This window comes from Salvelinus alpinus, chromosome 6, assembly GCF_045679555.1.
Source record: "Salvelinus alpinus chromosome 6, SLU_Salpinus.1, whole genome shotgun sequence".
NCBI classification, from domain to species: Eukaryota; Metazoa; Chordata; class Actinopteri; order Salmoniformes; family Salmonidae; genus Salvelinus; species Salvelinus alpinus.
The window spans coordinates 5,397,597-5,413,382 of record NC_092091.1 but is presented as its reverse complement, the minus strand read 5'-3'; the positions used below and the strand labels follow the sequence as shown (position 1 = coordinate 5,413,382).

The following is a 15,786-nucleotide window of genomic DNA, read 5'->3' as shown; positions in this document are numbered from 1 at the left end:
CTGGTAATCTGTGATCAGAGACTAGATACTATTCTATTGCCAAGTATATCAATGACTGGTTATCTGTGATCAGAGACTAGATACTATTCTATTGCCAAGTATATCAACGACTGGTAATCTGTGATCAGAGACTAGATACTATTCTATTGCCAAGTATATCAATGACTGGTAATCTGTGATCAGAGACTAGATACTATTCTATTGCCAAGTATATCAACGACTGGTAATCTGTGATCAGAGACTAGATACTATTCTATTGCCAAGTATATCAACGACTGGTAATCTGTGATCAGAGACTAGATACTATTCTATTGCCAAGTATATCAACGACTGGTAATCTGTGATCAGAGACTATTCTATTGCCAAGTATATCAACGACTGGTAATCTGTGATCAGAGACTAGATACTATTCTATTGCCAAGTATATCAACGACTGGTAATCTGTGATCAGAGACTAGATACTATTCTATTGCCAAGTATATCAACGACTGGTAATCTGTGATCAGAGACTAGATACTATTCTATTGCCAAGTATATCAACGACTGGTAATCTGTGATCAGAGACTAGATACTATTCTATTGCCAAGTATATCAACGACTGGTAATCTGTGATCAGAGACTAGATACTATTATATTGCCAAGTATATCAACGACTGGTAATCTGTGATCAGAGACTAGATACTATTATATTGCCAAGTATATCAACGACTGGTAATCTGTGATCAGAGACTAGATACTATTCTATTGCCAAGTATATCAACGACTGGTTATCTGTGATCAGAGTCTAGATACTATTCTATTGCCAAGTATTTTAACGACTGGTAATCTGTGATCAGAGATTAGATACTATTCTATTGCCAAGTATTTTAACGACTGGTAATCTGTGATCAGAGACTAGATACTATTATATTGCCAAGTATTTCAACGACTGGTAATCTGTGATCAGAGACTAGATACTATTCTATTGCCAAGTATTTCAACGACTGGTAATCTGTGATCAGAGACTAGATACTATTCTATTGCCAAGTATATCAACGACTGGTAATCTGTGATCAGAGACTAGATACTATTCTATTGCCAAGTATATCAATGACTGGTAATCTGTGATCAGAGACTAGATACTATTCTATTGCCAAGTATATCAACGACTGGTAATCTGTGATCAGAGACTAGATACTATTCTATTGCCAAGTATATCAACGACTGGTAATCTGTGATCAGAGACTAGATACTATTCTATTGCCAAGTATATCAACGACTGGTAATCTGTGATCAGAGACTATTCTATTGCCAAGTATATCAACGACTGGTAATCTGTGATCAGAGACTATTCTATTGCCAAGTATATCAACGACTGGTAATCTGTGATCAGAGACTATTATATTGCCAAGTATATCAACGACTGGTAATCTGTGATCAGAGACTAGATACTATTATATTGCCAAGTATATCAACGACTGGTAATCTGTGATCAGAGACTAGATACTATTCTATTGCCAAGTATATCAACGACTGGTAATCTGTGATCAGAGACTAGATACTATTCTATTGCCAAGTATTTCAACGACTGGTAATCTGTGATCAGAGACTAGATACTATTCTATTGCCAAGTATTTCAACGACTGGTAATCTGTGATCGGAGTCTCGATACTCTAATAGACTAGCTGTGTTTGATTGAATAGCCTCTCTTGAAAGAAAGATGGACACTACTCACTGCTGAATGTGCTCACCGTTTTATAGACACAAAGGGTCTAAACTTTGGCTGCACTCAATAAAACCGTGGGAGCATTCAACAGTCTGCTGGTGTCTATCTGTACGCTGTTACAACCGATTGGCAAACATACTGCAAATTGAGAAATCATGTGACTAAACTGAATACAAAACAAAGAAACTACACTGTGACACAAAGATAAATGACGTACAGAATGATAGTAAAAAGCGTTGCAGCACCTTCAATGACATGGTGGGCTAAAAATGCAAACTCTGCTCCATCGTTCATTGAATCAGATGGCTCATTCATTACAAAACCCACTGACATTGCCAACTACTTTAATAATTTTTTAATTGACAAGATTAGCAAACTTAGGCATGACATGCCAGCAACAAACGCTGACACTACACATCCAAGTATAACTGACCTAATTATGAAAGCCAAGTGTTTGTAATTTGAATTCAGTAAAGTGAGTGTGGAAGAGGTGAGAAAATTATTGTTGTCTATCAACAATGACAAGCCACCGGGGTCTGACAACTTGGATGGAAAATTACTGAGGATAATAGCGGACAATATTGCCACTCCTATTTGCCATATCTTCAATTTAAGCTAATTGAAAGTGTGTGGCATTAGGCCAGGAGGGAAGCAAAAGTCATTCCCCTACCTAAGGATTGTAAAGCCCCCTTTACTGGCTCAAATACCCGTTTGAGACGTCTGTGAATTCTACTCGTTCCGTAATGGATGAGACGTGACGTCACTATCTATCTACTTCCACTCTGATGTAAATGTGCAGGTGTTCACGGCGGATGATGAGAATGGTATGGAGGTCCACAATCGCTTAGATGTTCTGTTGGAGTGCCAGAACAGGGAGAACCAACCAACGGGGGCACAGGACCGTCTGAGGATGACCTATGACCTGCGACTCGTTTCTGTTTTCTGATGTGATACATCATCTCCTTCTGAGAATTCCTAACTGACGTCCGCATGAAAATAATCAAATGTCTTCTGTGTAATTGTAGTACTGTATGTCAAAGGACTGTGTTTGTTTATTTGCTATTTTCAGACAGCATTAATCCACCTAGAAATGTGTGTAAATTGTAATATGTAACCTGCAGCTGTGTTTTTGGTGCTGTTTTCAGACAAAAACACGGATCCAAAATCCTACTGGTTACTGTATGGTATAGTTTCCTCCTGGTCCTACTGGTTACTGTATGGTATAGTTTCCTACTGGTTACTGTATGGTATAGTTTCCTCCTGGTCCTACTGGTTACTGTATGGTATAGTTTCCTACTGGTTACTGTATGGTATAGTTTCCTCCTGGTCCTACTGGTTACTGTATGGTATAGTTTCCTCCTGGTCCTACTGGCTACTGTATGGTATAGTTTCCTACTGGCTACTGTATGGTATAGTTATCTCCTGGTCCTGCTGGTTACTGTATGGTATAGTTTCCTCCTGGTCCTACTGGCTACTGTATGGTATAGTTTCCTACTGGCTACTGTATGGTATAGTTATCTCCTGGTCCTATTGGTTACTGTATGGTATAGTTTCCTACTGGCTACTGTATGGTATAGTTTCCTACTGGTTACTGTATGGTATAGTTATCTCCTGGTCCTATTGGTTACTGTATGGTATAGTTATCTCCTGGTCCTACTGGTTACTGTATGGTATAGTTATCTCCTGGTCCTACTGGTTACTGTATGGTATAGTTTCCTACTGGCTACTGTATGGTATAGTTATCTCCTGGTCCTATTGGTTACTGTATGGTATAGTTATCTCCTGGTCCTACTGGTTACTGTATGGTATAGTTATCTCCTGGTCCTACTGGTTACTGTATGGTATAGTTATCTCCTGGTCCTACTGGTTACTGTATGGTATAGTTATCTCCTGGTCCTACTGGCTACTGTATGGTATAGTTTCCTACTGGCTACTGTATGGTATAGTTATCTACTGGATACTGTATGGTATAGTTATCTCCTGGTCTTACTGGTTACTGTATGGTATAGTTATCTCCTGGTCCTACTGGTTACTGTATGGTATAGTTATCTCCTGGTCCTACTGGTTACTGTATGGTATAGTTATCTCCTGGTCCTACTGGTTACTGTATGGTATAGTTTCCTACTGGCTACTGTATGGTATAGTTTCCTACTGGATACTGTATGGTATAGTTATCTCCTGGTCCTACTGGTTACTGTATGGTATAGTTTCCTCCTGGTCCTACTGGTTACTGTATGGTATAGTTTCCTCCTGGTTACTGTATTGTACAGTTTCCTCCTGGTCCTACTGGTTACTGTATGGTATAGTTATCTACTGGTTACTGTATGGTATAGTTTCCTACTGGTTACTGTAATGTATTGTTTCCTCCTGGTCCTACTGGTTACTGTATGGTATAGTTATCTCCTGGTCCTACTGGTTACTGTATGGTATAGTTTCCTACTGGCTACTGTATGGTATAGTTTCCTACTGGCTACTGTATGGTATAGTTTCCTACTGGATACTGTATGGTATAGTTATCTCCTGGTCCTACTGGTTACTGTATGGTATAGTTTCCTCATGGTCCTACTGGTTACTGTATGGTATAGTTTCCTCCTGGTTACTGTATGGTACAGTTTCCTCCTGGTCCTACTGGCTACTGTATGGTATAGCTTCCTACTGGTTACTGTATGGTATAGTTTCCTCCTGGTCCTATTGGCTACTGTATGGTATAGTTTCCTACTGGCTACTGTATGGTATAGTTTCCTCCTGGTCCTATTGGCTACTGTATGGTATAGTTATCTCCTGGTCCTATTGGTTACTGTATGGTATAGTTATCTCCTGGTCCTACTGGTTACTGTATGGTATAGTTATCTCCTGGTCCTACTGGTTACTGTATAGTATAGTTATCTCCTGGTCCTACTGGTTACTGTATGGTATAGTTTCCTCCTGGTCCTATTGGCTACTGTATGGTATAGTTTCCTCCTGGTCTTACTGGCTACTGTATGGTATAGTTTCCTCCTGGTCCTATTGGCTACTGTATTGTATAGTTTCCTACTGGTTACTGTATGGTATAGTTTCCTCCTGGTCCTATTGGCTACTGTATGGTATAGTTTCCTACTAGCTACTGTATGGTATAGTTTCCTACTGGTTACTGTATGGTATAGTTTCCTCCTGGTCCTACTGGTTACTGTATGGTATAGTTTCCTCCTGGTCCTACTGGTTACTGTATGGTATAGTTTCCTCCTGGTCCTATTGGTTACTGTATGGTATAGTTTCCTACTGGTTACTGTATGGTATAGTTTCCTACTGGCTACTGTATGGTATAGTTTCCTCCTGGTCCTATTGGTTACTGTATGGTATAGTTTCCTCCTGGTCCTACTGGTTACTGTATGGTATAGTTTCCTACTGGCTACTGTATGGTATAGTTTCATCCTGGTCCTATTGGCTACTGTATGGTATAGTTATCTCCTGGTCCTATTGGTTACTGTATGGTATAGTTATCTCCTGGTCCTACTGGTTACTGTATGGTATAGTTATCTCCTGGTCCTACTGGTTACTGTATGGTATAGTTATCTCCTGGTCCTACTGGTTACTGTATGGTATAGTTTCCTCCTGGTCCTACTGGTTACTGTATGGTATAGTTATCTCCTTGTCCTACTGGTTACTGTATGGTATAGTTATCTCCTGGTCCTCCTGGTTACTGTATGGTATAGTTTCCTACTGGTTACTGTATGGTATAGTTTCCTCCTGGTCCTACTGGTTACTGTATGGTATAGTTTCCTCCTGGTCCTACTGGCTACTGTATGGTATAGTTTCCTCCTGGTCCTCCTGGCTACTGTATGGTATAGTGTCCTCCTGGTCCTATTGGTTACTGTATGGTATAGTTTCCTCCTGGTCCTATTGGTTACTGTATGGTATACAGCGAGGAGGCGCAGAATGGCTAATCATGATCACATAGTGATGAGTAGTTAGATCCACAACGATACGGTGATCAGTGATTCTGTACAGTCTGACGTAGTCCTTGTCAACCACTCTCTGTGTGTTCCTCCATTCAGCCGTAAGAGTAGGTCATCAGAGGGCAGCCCTGCCCAGGGGGACGACCGTACGGAGGGACACTGGACAGACGTGGAGACCAGGGTAAGAGAAGGTCATCAGAGGGCAGCCCTGCCCAGGGGGACGACCGTACGGAGGGACACTGGACAGACGTGGAGACCAGGGTAAGAGACGGTCATCAGAGGGCAGCCCTGCCCAGGGGGACGACCGTACGGAGGGACACTGGACAGACGTGGAGACCAGGGTAAGAGACGGTCATCAGAGGGCAGCCCTGCCCAGGGGGACGACCGTACGGAGGGACACTGGACAGACGTGGAGACCAGGGTAAGAGAAGGTCATCAGAGGGCAGCCCTGCCCAGGGGGACGACCGTACGGAGGGACACTGGACAGACGTGGAGACCAGGGTAAGAGAAGGTCATCAGAGGGCAGCCCTGCCCAGGGGGACGACCGTACGGAGGGACACTGGACAGACGTGGAGACCAGGGTAAGAGAAGGTCATCAGAGGGCAGCCCTGCCCAGGAGGACGACTGTACGGAGGGACACTGGACAGACGTGGAGACCAGGGTAAGAGAAGGTCATCAGAGGGCAGCCCGCCCCAGGGGGACGACCGTACGGAGGGACACTGGACAGACGTGGAGACCAGGGTAAGAGACGGTCATCAGAGGGCAGCCCTGCCCAGGGGGACGACTGTACGGAGGGACACTGGACAGACGTGGAGACCAGGGTAAGAGAAGGTCATCAGAGGGCAGCCCTGCCCAGGGGGACGACCGTACGGAGGGACACTGGACAGACGTGGAGACCAGGGTAAGAGACAGGGTTTCACTCACTACACTGGCTATTGTACTGTTTTTAGTCTGGTCCCAGATCAGATCTCGTATGGTCATTGTCGCCCTTGACTGACCAAAGGGAGTTTTCAAGACCGCGCGATCCCATCTCGTACCAGGCTGTCATCATAACCATTCTAGAAGCTTCCACATTGTGTGTTCCAGATGAGGCCTGGATGGAACCAGGGTCCAGGCTACCAGCACCATGGATATCAGAGGTAAGACTCATTTCTACCATAGGTTTTATTGTCTGCGATACCTTGAAACGTGTTTTCTAAATTAATATATTTCTAAAGACAGCGGAACTAATATGATGTTGTTTGGGTTTTAGGCGCAGAAAGCCCTGAGATGGTCCAGTCCTGTGCTGTCTGGGCTGCTCCATACACCTCACCCCCTCCCTCCTCAACCCTCACCCCCTTCCCTCCTCAACCCTCACCCCCTCCCTCCTCAACCCTCACCCCCTCCCTCCTCAACCCTCACCCCCTTCCCTCCTCAACCCTCACCCCCTCCCTCCTCAACCCTCACCCCCTCCCTCCTCAACCCTCACCCCCTCCCTCCTCAACCCTCACCCCCTCCCTCCTCAACCCTCACCCCCTTCCCTCCTCAACCCTCACCCCCTCTCTCCTCAACCCTCACCCCCTCCCTCCTCAACCCTCACCCCCTTCCCTCCTCAATCTCTCACCTTCCTCCTCAACCCTCACCCGCTCCCTCCTCACCCCTCCCCCATCAAACCTCACCCCCTCCCTTCTCACCCCCTCCCTCCCTCCTCAACCCTCACCCTCACCCCCTCCCTCCTCAAACCTCACCCCCCCCTCCTCAAACCTCCCCCCCTCCTCAAACCTCACCCCCCCCCTCCTCAAACCTCCCCCCCCCCTCCTCAAACCTCACCCCCCCCTCCTCAAACCTCACCCCCCCTCCTCAAACCTCACCCCCCCCCCCTCCTCAAACCTCACCCCCCCCTCCTCAAACCTCACTAAGTCTCTCTGGATAACAGTCTGCTAAATGACATTTCTCTTTTTTTTTTAAATGACAATGAATGAACACTAGATGGCAGCGCTAGACTGGATATAAAATCAAATGTATTTATAAAGCCCTTCGTACATCAGCTGATATCTCAAAGTGCTGTACAGAAACCCAGCCTAAAACCCCAAACAGTAAGCAATGCAGGTGTAGAAGCACGGTGGCTAGGAAAAACTCCCTAGAAAGGCCAAAACCTAGGAAGAAACCTAGAGAGGAACCAGTCCTCTTCTGGCTGTGCCGGGTGGAGTTTATAACAGAACGTGGCCAAGATGTTCAAATGTTCATAAATGACCAGCATGGTCAAATAATAATAATAATAATCACAGAAGTTATCGAGGGTGTAGCAAGTCAGCACCTCAGGAGTAAATGTAAGTTGGCTTTTCATAGCCGAGTATCTCTACCGCTCCTGCTGTCTCTAGAGAGTTGAAAACAGCAGGTCTGGGACAGGTAGCACGTCCAGTGAACAGGTCAGGGTTCCATAGCCGCAGGCAGAACAGTTGATACTGGAACAGCAGCACGGCCAGGTGGACTGGGGACAGCAAGGAGTCATCATGCCAGGTAGAAGTACTCCAGATATAACAAACTGACCCTAGCCCCCTGACACATAAACTACTGCAGCATAAATACTGGAGGCTGAGACAGGAGGGGTCAGGAGACACTGTGGCCCCATCCGATGATACCCCCGGACAGGGCCGAGTATAGCCCACAAAGATCTCCGCCACGGCACAAACCAAGGGGGGGGGGCGCCAACCAATTGTAGTATGACTACAATGTACTGAGCAGAGGTACCAGCTGTTCTGTTCCCACAAAATGAACTAAGACAGCTCTGGAGGGGAAAGAGATGGGGGAGGGGTGATGCATAAACAACAACACCTCCTGTCCTCACATGATAACCTCCCAGCCTGCAGGACTCTTTTAAAATATGTTCAAGTGATAGAAAATCTGATAGCAGCCAGTGTGCCTGAATGATTGGACCGGAGCCACAGGGAGCCGGAGCCACAGGGAGCCGGAGCCACAGGGAGCCGGAGCCACAGGGAGCCGGAGCCACAGGGAGCCGGAGCCACAGGGAGCCGGAGCCACAGGGAGCCGGAGCCACAGGGAGCCGGAGCCACAGGGAGCCGGAGCCACAGGGAGCCGGAGCCACAGGGAGCTGGAGCCGGAGCCACAGGGAATGAGTTTACATTGGACCCTCACTCTGGTATCTAGTGTGATGGCAGGAATCTGTGAGGTACGGAAGGAGTGAGCATTACGCCATGGCACAGCCGCAGGAAGTAGGGTCGCTGAGGGTACTGCAGCATCCCCTGAAAAATCTGTATTTGATAAAAATACAAATAGTAACAATTCCACATTCTAATTGAATTCCCTCAGTTTCAGGCTGATCACTTTTCAGACAGCCTAGCTATACTGGAAATGATTTAAAACAAACCCCCTGCAGTCCATAAAAAAATAAAATAAACGAAGTTTCATTAATTACATTAACTGTGAAATGTACAAATATTTAACTCCAATTCAATTAATGAATTCAAGAATTGAATTGGAATGTTATATTAAAACGAATTGACCCTGAAGCTTTCACAGTGCTCACAATTCTAACTTCTAACACTCTGAGGTCTGGGTTATTTCAAGGTCTGGGTTATTTCAAAGAATGGGTTATTTCCCAAAATTTGTTATTTCAATGTCCGGTTAATTTCAATATTTGAGGTCTGGGTTATTTCAATGTCTGGGTTATTTCAATGTCTGGGTTATTTCAATGTCTGGGTTATTTCAATGTCTGGGTTATTTCAATGTCTGAGGTCTGGGTTATTTCAATGTCTGGGTTATTTCAATGTCTGAGGTCTGGGTTATTTCTATTACTGGGTTATTTAAACTGACTGAATATCACAACCTAAAGAATGAAAATGCCATTCTAGAGCAGTCCATTCTAGAGCAGTCCACTCTAGAGCAGTCCATTCTAGAGCAGTCCACTCTAGAGCAGTACATTCTAGAGCAATCCACTCTAGAGCAGTCCACTCTAGAGCAGTCCACTTTAGAGCAGTCCATTCTAGAGCAGTCCACTTTAGAGCAGTCCACTTTAGAGCAGTCCATTCTAGAGCAGTCCATTCTAGAGCAGTCCATTCTAGAGCAGTCCACTTTAGAGCAGTCCACTTTAGAGCAGTCCACTCTAGAGCAGTCCATTCTAGAGCAGTCCATTCTAGAGCAGTCCACTTTAGCGCAGTCCATTCTAGATCAGTCCACTCTAGAGCAGTCCATTCTAGAGCAGTCCACTCTAGAGCAGTCCACTCTAGAGCAGTCCACTCTAGAGCAGTCCATTCTAGAGCAGTCCACTTTAGAGCAGTCCACTCTAGAGCAGTCCACTCTAGAGCAGTCCATTCTAGAGCAGTCCACTTTATAGCAGTCCACTTTAGAGCAGTCCACTCTAGAGCAGTCCACTCTAGAGCAGTCCACTCTAGAGCAGTCCACTCTAGAGCAGTCCATTCTAGAGCAGTCCATTCTAGAGCAGTCCACTTTAGCGCAGTCCATTCTAGATCAGTCCACTCTAGAGCAGTCCATTCTAGAGCAGTCCACTCTAGAGCAGTCCACTTTAGAGCAGTCCACTCTAGAGCAGTCCATTCTAGAGCAGTCCACTTTAGAGCAGTCCACTTTAGAGCAGTCCATTCTAGAGCAGTCCACTCTAGAGCAGTCCATTCTAGAGCAGTCCATTCTAGAGCAGTCCACTTTAGCGCAGTCCATTCTAGATCAGTCCACTCTAGAGCAGTCCATTCTAGAGCAGTCCACTCTAGAGCAGTCCACTTTAGAGCAGTCCACTCTAGAGCAGTCCATTCTAGAGCAGTCCACTTTAGAGCAGTCCACTCTAGAGCAGTCCACTCTAGAGCAGTCCATTCTAGAGCAGTCCACTTTAGAGCAGTCCACTTTAGAGCAGTCCACTCTAGAGCAGTCCACTCTAGAGCAGTCCATTCTAGAGCAGTCCATTCTAGAGCAGTCCACTTTAGCGCAGTCCATTCTAGATCAGTCCACTCTAGAGCAGTCCATTCTAGAGCAGTCCACTCTAGAGCAGTCCACTTTAGAGCAGTCCACTCTAGAGCAGTCCATTCTAGAGCAGTCCACTTTAGAGCAGTCCACTCTAGAGCAGTCCACTCTAGAGCAGTCCACTTTAGAGCAGTCCACTTTAGAGCAGTCCACTCTAGAGCAGTCCACTCTAGAGCAGTCCACTCTAGAGCAGTCCACTCTAGAGCAGTCCATTCTAGAGCAGTCCACTCTAGAGCAGTCCATTCTAGAGCAGTCCACTCTAGAGCAGTCCATTCTAGAGCAGTACAGTGGAGGCTCCTCAGAGCCGGACATTATCCACATCGTTCAATGATAGACCCTTCATGTTTGGAAATTATTCATCACAATATAACGTGGCGTCTTGTTAGTCCTCCCTCAAGGTTATTGCAAGGTATTGATTGTAAAAATAGCCACGGCTGGTCCAAAGGGTTCCATTATGGATGCAGTCCATGTTTATGAGGCCTTCAGTGTTTACTCCCCTCCCCCTCCTCCTCCTGGCCTTATGCACACTTAGCAGAGAAATCAAGCTGTGATTTACACTATTTACACCACACTACTCTGATTTACAGTAAATACACCACACCACTCTAACTACTCTGATTTACAGTATTACAGTATTTACACCACACCACTCTAACTACTCTGATTTACAGTATTTACACCACACCACTCTAACTACTCTGATTTACAGTATTTACACCACACTACTCTAACTACTCTGATTTACAGTATTTACACCACACCACTCTAACTACTCTGATTTACAGTATTTACACCACACTACTCTAACTACTCTGATTTACAGTATTTACACAACACCACTCTAACTACTCTGATTTACACCACACCAACTACTCTGATTTACAGTATTTACACCACACCACTCTAACTACTCTGATTTACAGTATTTATACCACACCACTCTAACTACTCTGATTTACAGTATTTACACCACACCACTCTAACTACTCTGATTTACAGTATTTACACCACACCACTCTAACTACTCTGATTTACAGTATTTACACCACACCACTCTAACTACTCTGATTTACAGTATTTACACCACACTACTCTAACTACTCTGATTTACAGTATTTACACCACACCACTCTAACTACTCTGATTTACACCACACCAACTACTCTGATTTACAGTATTTATACCACACCACTCTAACTACTCTGATTTACAGTATTTACACCACACCACTCTAACTACTCTGATTTACAGTATTTATACCACACCACTCTAACTACTCTGATTTACAGTATTTACACCACACCACTCTAACTACTCTGATTTACAGTATTTACACCACTCTAACTACTCTGATTTACAGTATTTACACTACTCTAACTACTCTGATTTACAGTAAATACACCACACTACTCTAACTACTCTGATTTACAGTATTTACACCACACCACTCTAACTACTCTGATTTACAGTATTACAGTGTTTACACCACACCACTCTAACTACTCTGATTTACAGTATTTACACCACACCAACTACTCTGATTTACAGTATTTATACCACACCACTCTAACTACTCTGATTTACAGTATTTACACCACACCAACTACTCTGATTTACAGTATTTATACCACACCACTCTAACTACTCTGATTTACAGTATTTACACTACTCTAACTACTCTGATTTACAGTATTTACACTACTCTAACTACTCTGATTTACAGTATTACAGTGTTTACACCACACCACTCTAACTACTCTGATTTACAGTATTTACACCACACTACTCTAACTACTCTGATTTACAGTATTTACACTACTCTAACTACTCTGATTTACAGTATTTACACTACTCTGATTTACAGTATTTACACCACACCACTCTAACTACTCTGATTTACAGTATTTACACTACTCTAACTACTCTGATTTACAGTATTTACACCACACCACTCTAACTACTCTGATTTATAGTATTTACACCACACTACTCTAACTACTCTGATTTACAGTATTTACACCACACCACTCTAACTACTCTGATTTACAGTATTACAGTGTTTACACCACACCAATCTAACTACTCTGATTTACAGTATTTACACCACACTACTCTAACTACTCTGATTTACAGTATTTACACCACACCACTCTAACTACTCTGATTTACAGTATTTACACCACACCACTCTAACTACTCTGATATACAGTATTACAGTATTTACACCACACCACTCTAACTACTCTGATTTACAGTATTTACACCACACCACTCTAACTACTCTGATTTACAGTATTTACACCACACCACTCTAACTACTCTGATTTACAGTATTTATACCACACCACTCTAACTACTCTGATTTACAGTATTACAGTATTTACACTACTCTAACTACTCTGATTTACAGTATTTACACTACTCTAACTACTCTGATTTACAGTATTTACACCACACCACTCTAACTACTCTGATTTACAGTATTTACACCACACCTCTCTAACTACTCTGATTTACAGTATTTATACCACTCTAACTACTCTGATTTACAGTATTTACACCACACTATTCTAACTACTCTGATTTACAGTATTTACACCACACCACTCTAACTACTCTGATTTACAGTATTACAGTATTTACACCACACCTCTCTAACTACTCTGATTTACAGTATGTATACCACTCTAACTACTCTGATTTACAGTATTTACACCACACCACTCTAACTACTCTGATTTACAGTATTTACACCACACCACTCTAACTACTCTGATTTACAGTATTTACACCACACCACTCTAACTACTCTGATTTACAGTATTTATACCACTCTAACTACTCTGATTTACAGTATTTACACCACACTATTCTAACTACTCTGATTTACAGTATTTACACCACACCACTCTAACTACTCTGATTTACAGTATTTACACCACACTTCTCTAACTACTCTGATTTACAGTATTTACACCACACCACTCTTAATTACTCTCCATTGTGGCTGATGGGAATCAGAGGAATGGCCACGTTTCTCTGCTTCACCCCCACCCTGGTCACATGACAGGGGTCATTACATCTTGCTAAATGCTAGCCAATCAGAGGCGTGGGGGGTGTGGTGGGCAGCTCGAGCTCTCCTTTCCGGACGGCCCTGTGGTTAGGAGCTCTGATCACTGCGTGTGGTGTGTGTGTGCAAGCCAGCCAGCCGTCTCTGTCAGTAATTCTGGTACACTTGGTCTGGTTCGGCAAGGTTTGGCCCTGTTTGGAGGTTACCCCACAGCAACAAGACTTGGTCTGGTTCGGCAAGGTTTGGCCCTGTTTGGAGGTTACCCCACAGCAGCAATACCTTGGTCTGGTTCGGCATGGTTTGGCCCTGTTTGGAGGTTACCCCACAGCAACAACACTTGGTCTGGTTCGGCAAGGTTTGGCCCTGTTTGGAGGTTACCCCACAGCAACAACACTTGGTCTGGTTCGGCGAGGTTTGGCCCTGTTTGGAGGTTACCCCACAGCAGCAATACCTTGGTCTGGTTCGGCATGGTTTGGCCCTGTTTGGAGGTTACCCCACAGCAACAACACTTGGTCTGGTTCGGCAAGGTTTGGCCCTGTTTGGAGGTTACCCCACAGCAACAACACTTGGTCTGGTTCGGCGAGGTTTGGCCCTGTTTGGAGGTTACCCCACAGCAGCAATACCTTGGTCTGGTTCGGCATGGTTTGGCCCTGCTCGGGGGTTACCCCACAGCAGCAGCACCTTGCATGATGAATGAAAAGGACAGTTACAGAAATAGGGAACAGAAATGACTTAGCCAGCCAGCACCCTGCCTGGTAAACACTCCCTTCAAAGCGAAGGGCCCAGTTTCCTGACCTTGACTACCACTACTGAAACCTGACCACAGACACACGAGCCTCATTTTATAAGTTGACATTATGTCTGTAATGGTGCTAAAGAGACACCTCCATTCCAACACTCCATTATATACCATCATTCACAGACTAGCACGGGGTCCCTCACACCATAACCAAATATAGATTCATAACTGAGCAGTCATATCATGTGCTCTCACTCTAAGGACAGGATCTGTAACCAACTGCACTTTAATCACAGGAGGCCGGTGGCACCTTAATTGGGGGAGGACAGGCTTATAGTGATGTCTGGAATGGAATGATATCAAACACGTGGTTTCCATTTAAATCCATTCCAGTCTTTAGTTTGAACCGTCCTCCCTTCACCAACATCTTGTGACTTTAATAGTTAACCTACTTAATGTTACTGGGACAGTCAGGCTATTACCAGTTTTAAGGGGGGGGGGGGGGCTTGGAATAAATAACATGAATCATACCAGCCTAGACACTCTGTCCAACCTCCAGCAGCCAGAAGAAGAGGTTCATTTATATTTCAACAACAAAATTAGATTTTGAACTGAGAGCAAAAATAAATGGAAGGGGCAGAAAGGCGTGGGGCGGGGGTGTGTGTGGGTGTGTGTGTGTGTGGGTGTGGGTGGGTGGGTGGGTGTGTGTGTGTGTGTGTGTGTGTAAAAGGTGGGGAGATTCTCGTTTGGCCAACAAAAGAACGTCTTCTGTCCTCCATCCTCTGTGAACCGGAAACCGATGTGGTCGAGGTGTGTGTCAATCAGTTAGTAGGTGAACAGGAAGACTGTCCTCCCCTCCTACATAGCCACCTTTGATCGAGGATACATCTGTATCCTACCGCAGAACACTTTTGAAACCTACCACACTTTCGAATCTGCTGTTGTTTTGTCAGAACAGAGAAATTTGCACACGTTTTAAAAACAATATGTTACTTATTGACTCTCCTCCATTAACCTTTGACCTTTTTCAAAAAGAAGGCAAGACAGGATGGAGGTGTTGAGGTAATCTAATTCGAAAATAAATGTTATTTGTCACATACACGTGTTTAGCAGATGTTATTTGGGGTGTAGTGTAACGCTTGTGTTCCTCGCTCCAACAGTGCAGTAGTATCTAACAATTCACAACAATACACACAAATCTAAAAGTAAAAGAATGGATTTAAGGAATATATAAATATTAGGACGAGCAATTGATAAAAGGTCAGAGTGTTCTGCACCTCCTCAAAGCTCCTCTGCTCTGCTGCTTCCTGTGTGGACTGTCACAACCAGGAAGTATTTATAGCAGTATGGTGGCAGGAGGCAGGCACAT

General features: G+C 44.3%; 1 protein-coding gene across 1 annotated transcript; it reads left to right on the top strand.

Annotated features, from left to right (window-relative positions):
* The first annotated feature begins 8,834 nt into the window (after nucleotides 1-8,834).
* On the top strand, nucleotides 8,835-10,939 carry LOC139577958 (PAX-interacting protein 1-like). Its single transcript, XM_071405079.1, has 2 exons — nucleotides 8,835-8,867; nucleotides 9,977-10,939. Exons 1-2 carry the CDS (start codon nucleotides 8,835-8,837, stop codon nucleotides 10,937-10,939), a joined length of 996 nt encoding a protein of 331 aa, XP_071261180.1.
* Nucleotides 10,940-15,786: the final 4,847 nt, after the last annotated feature.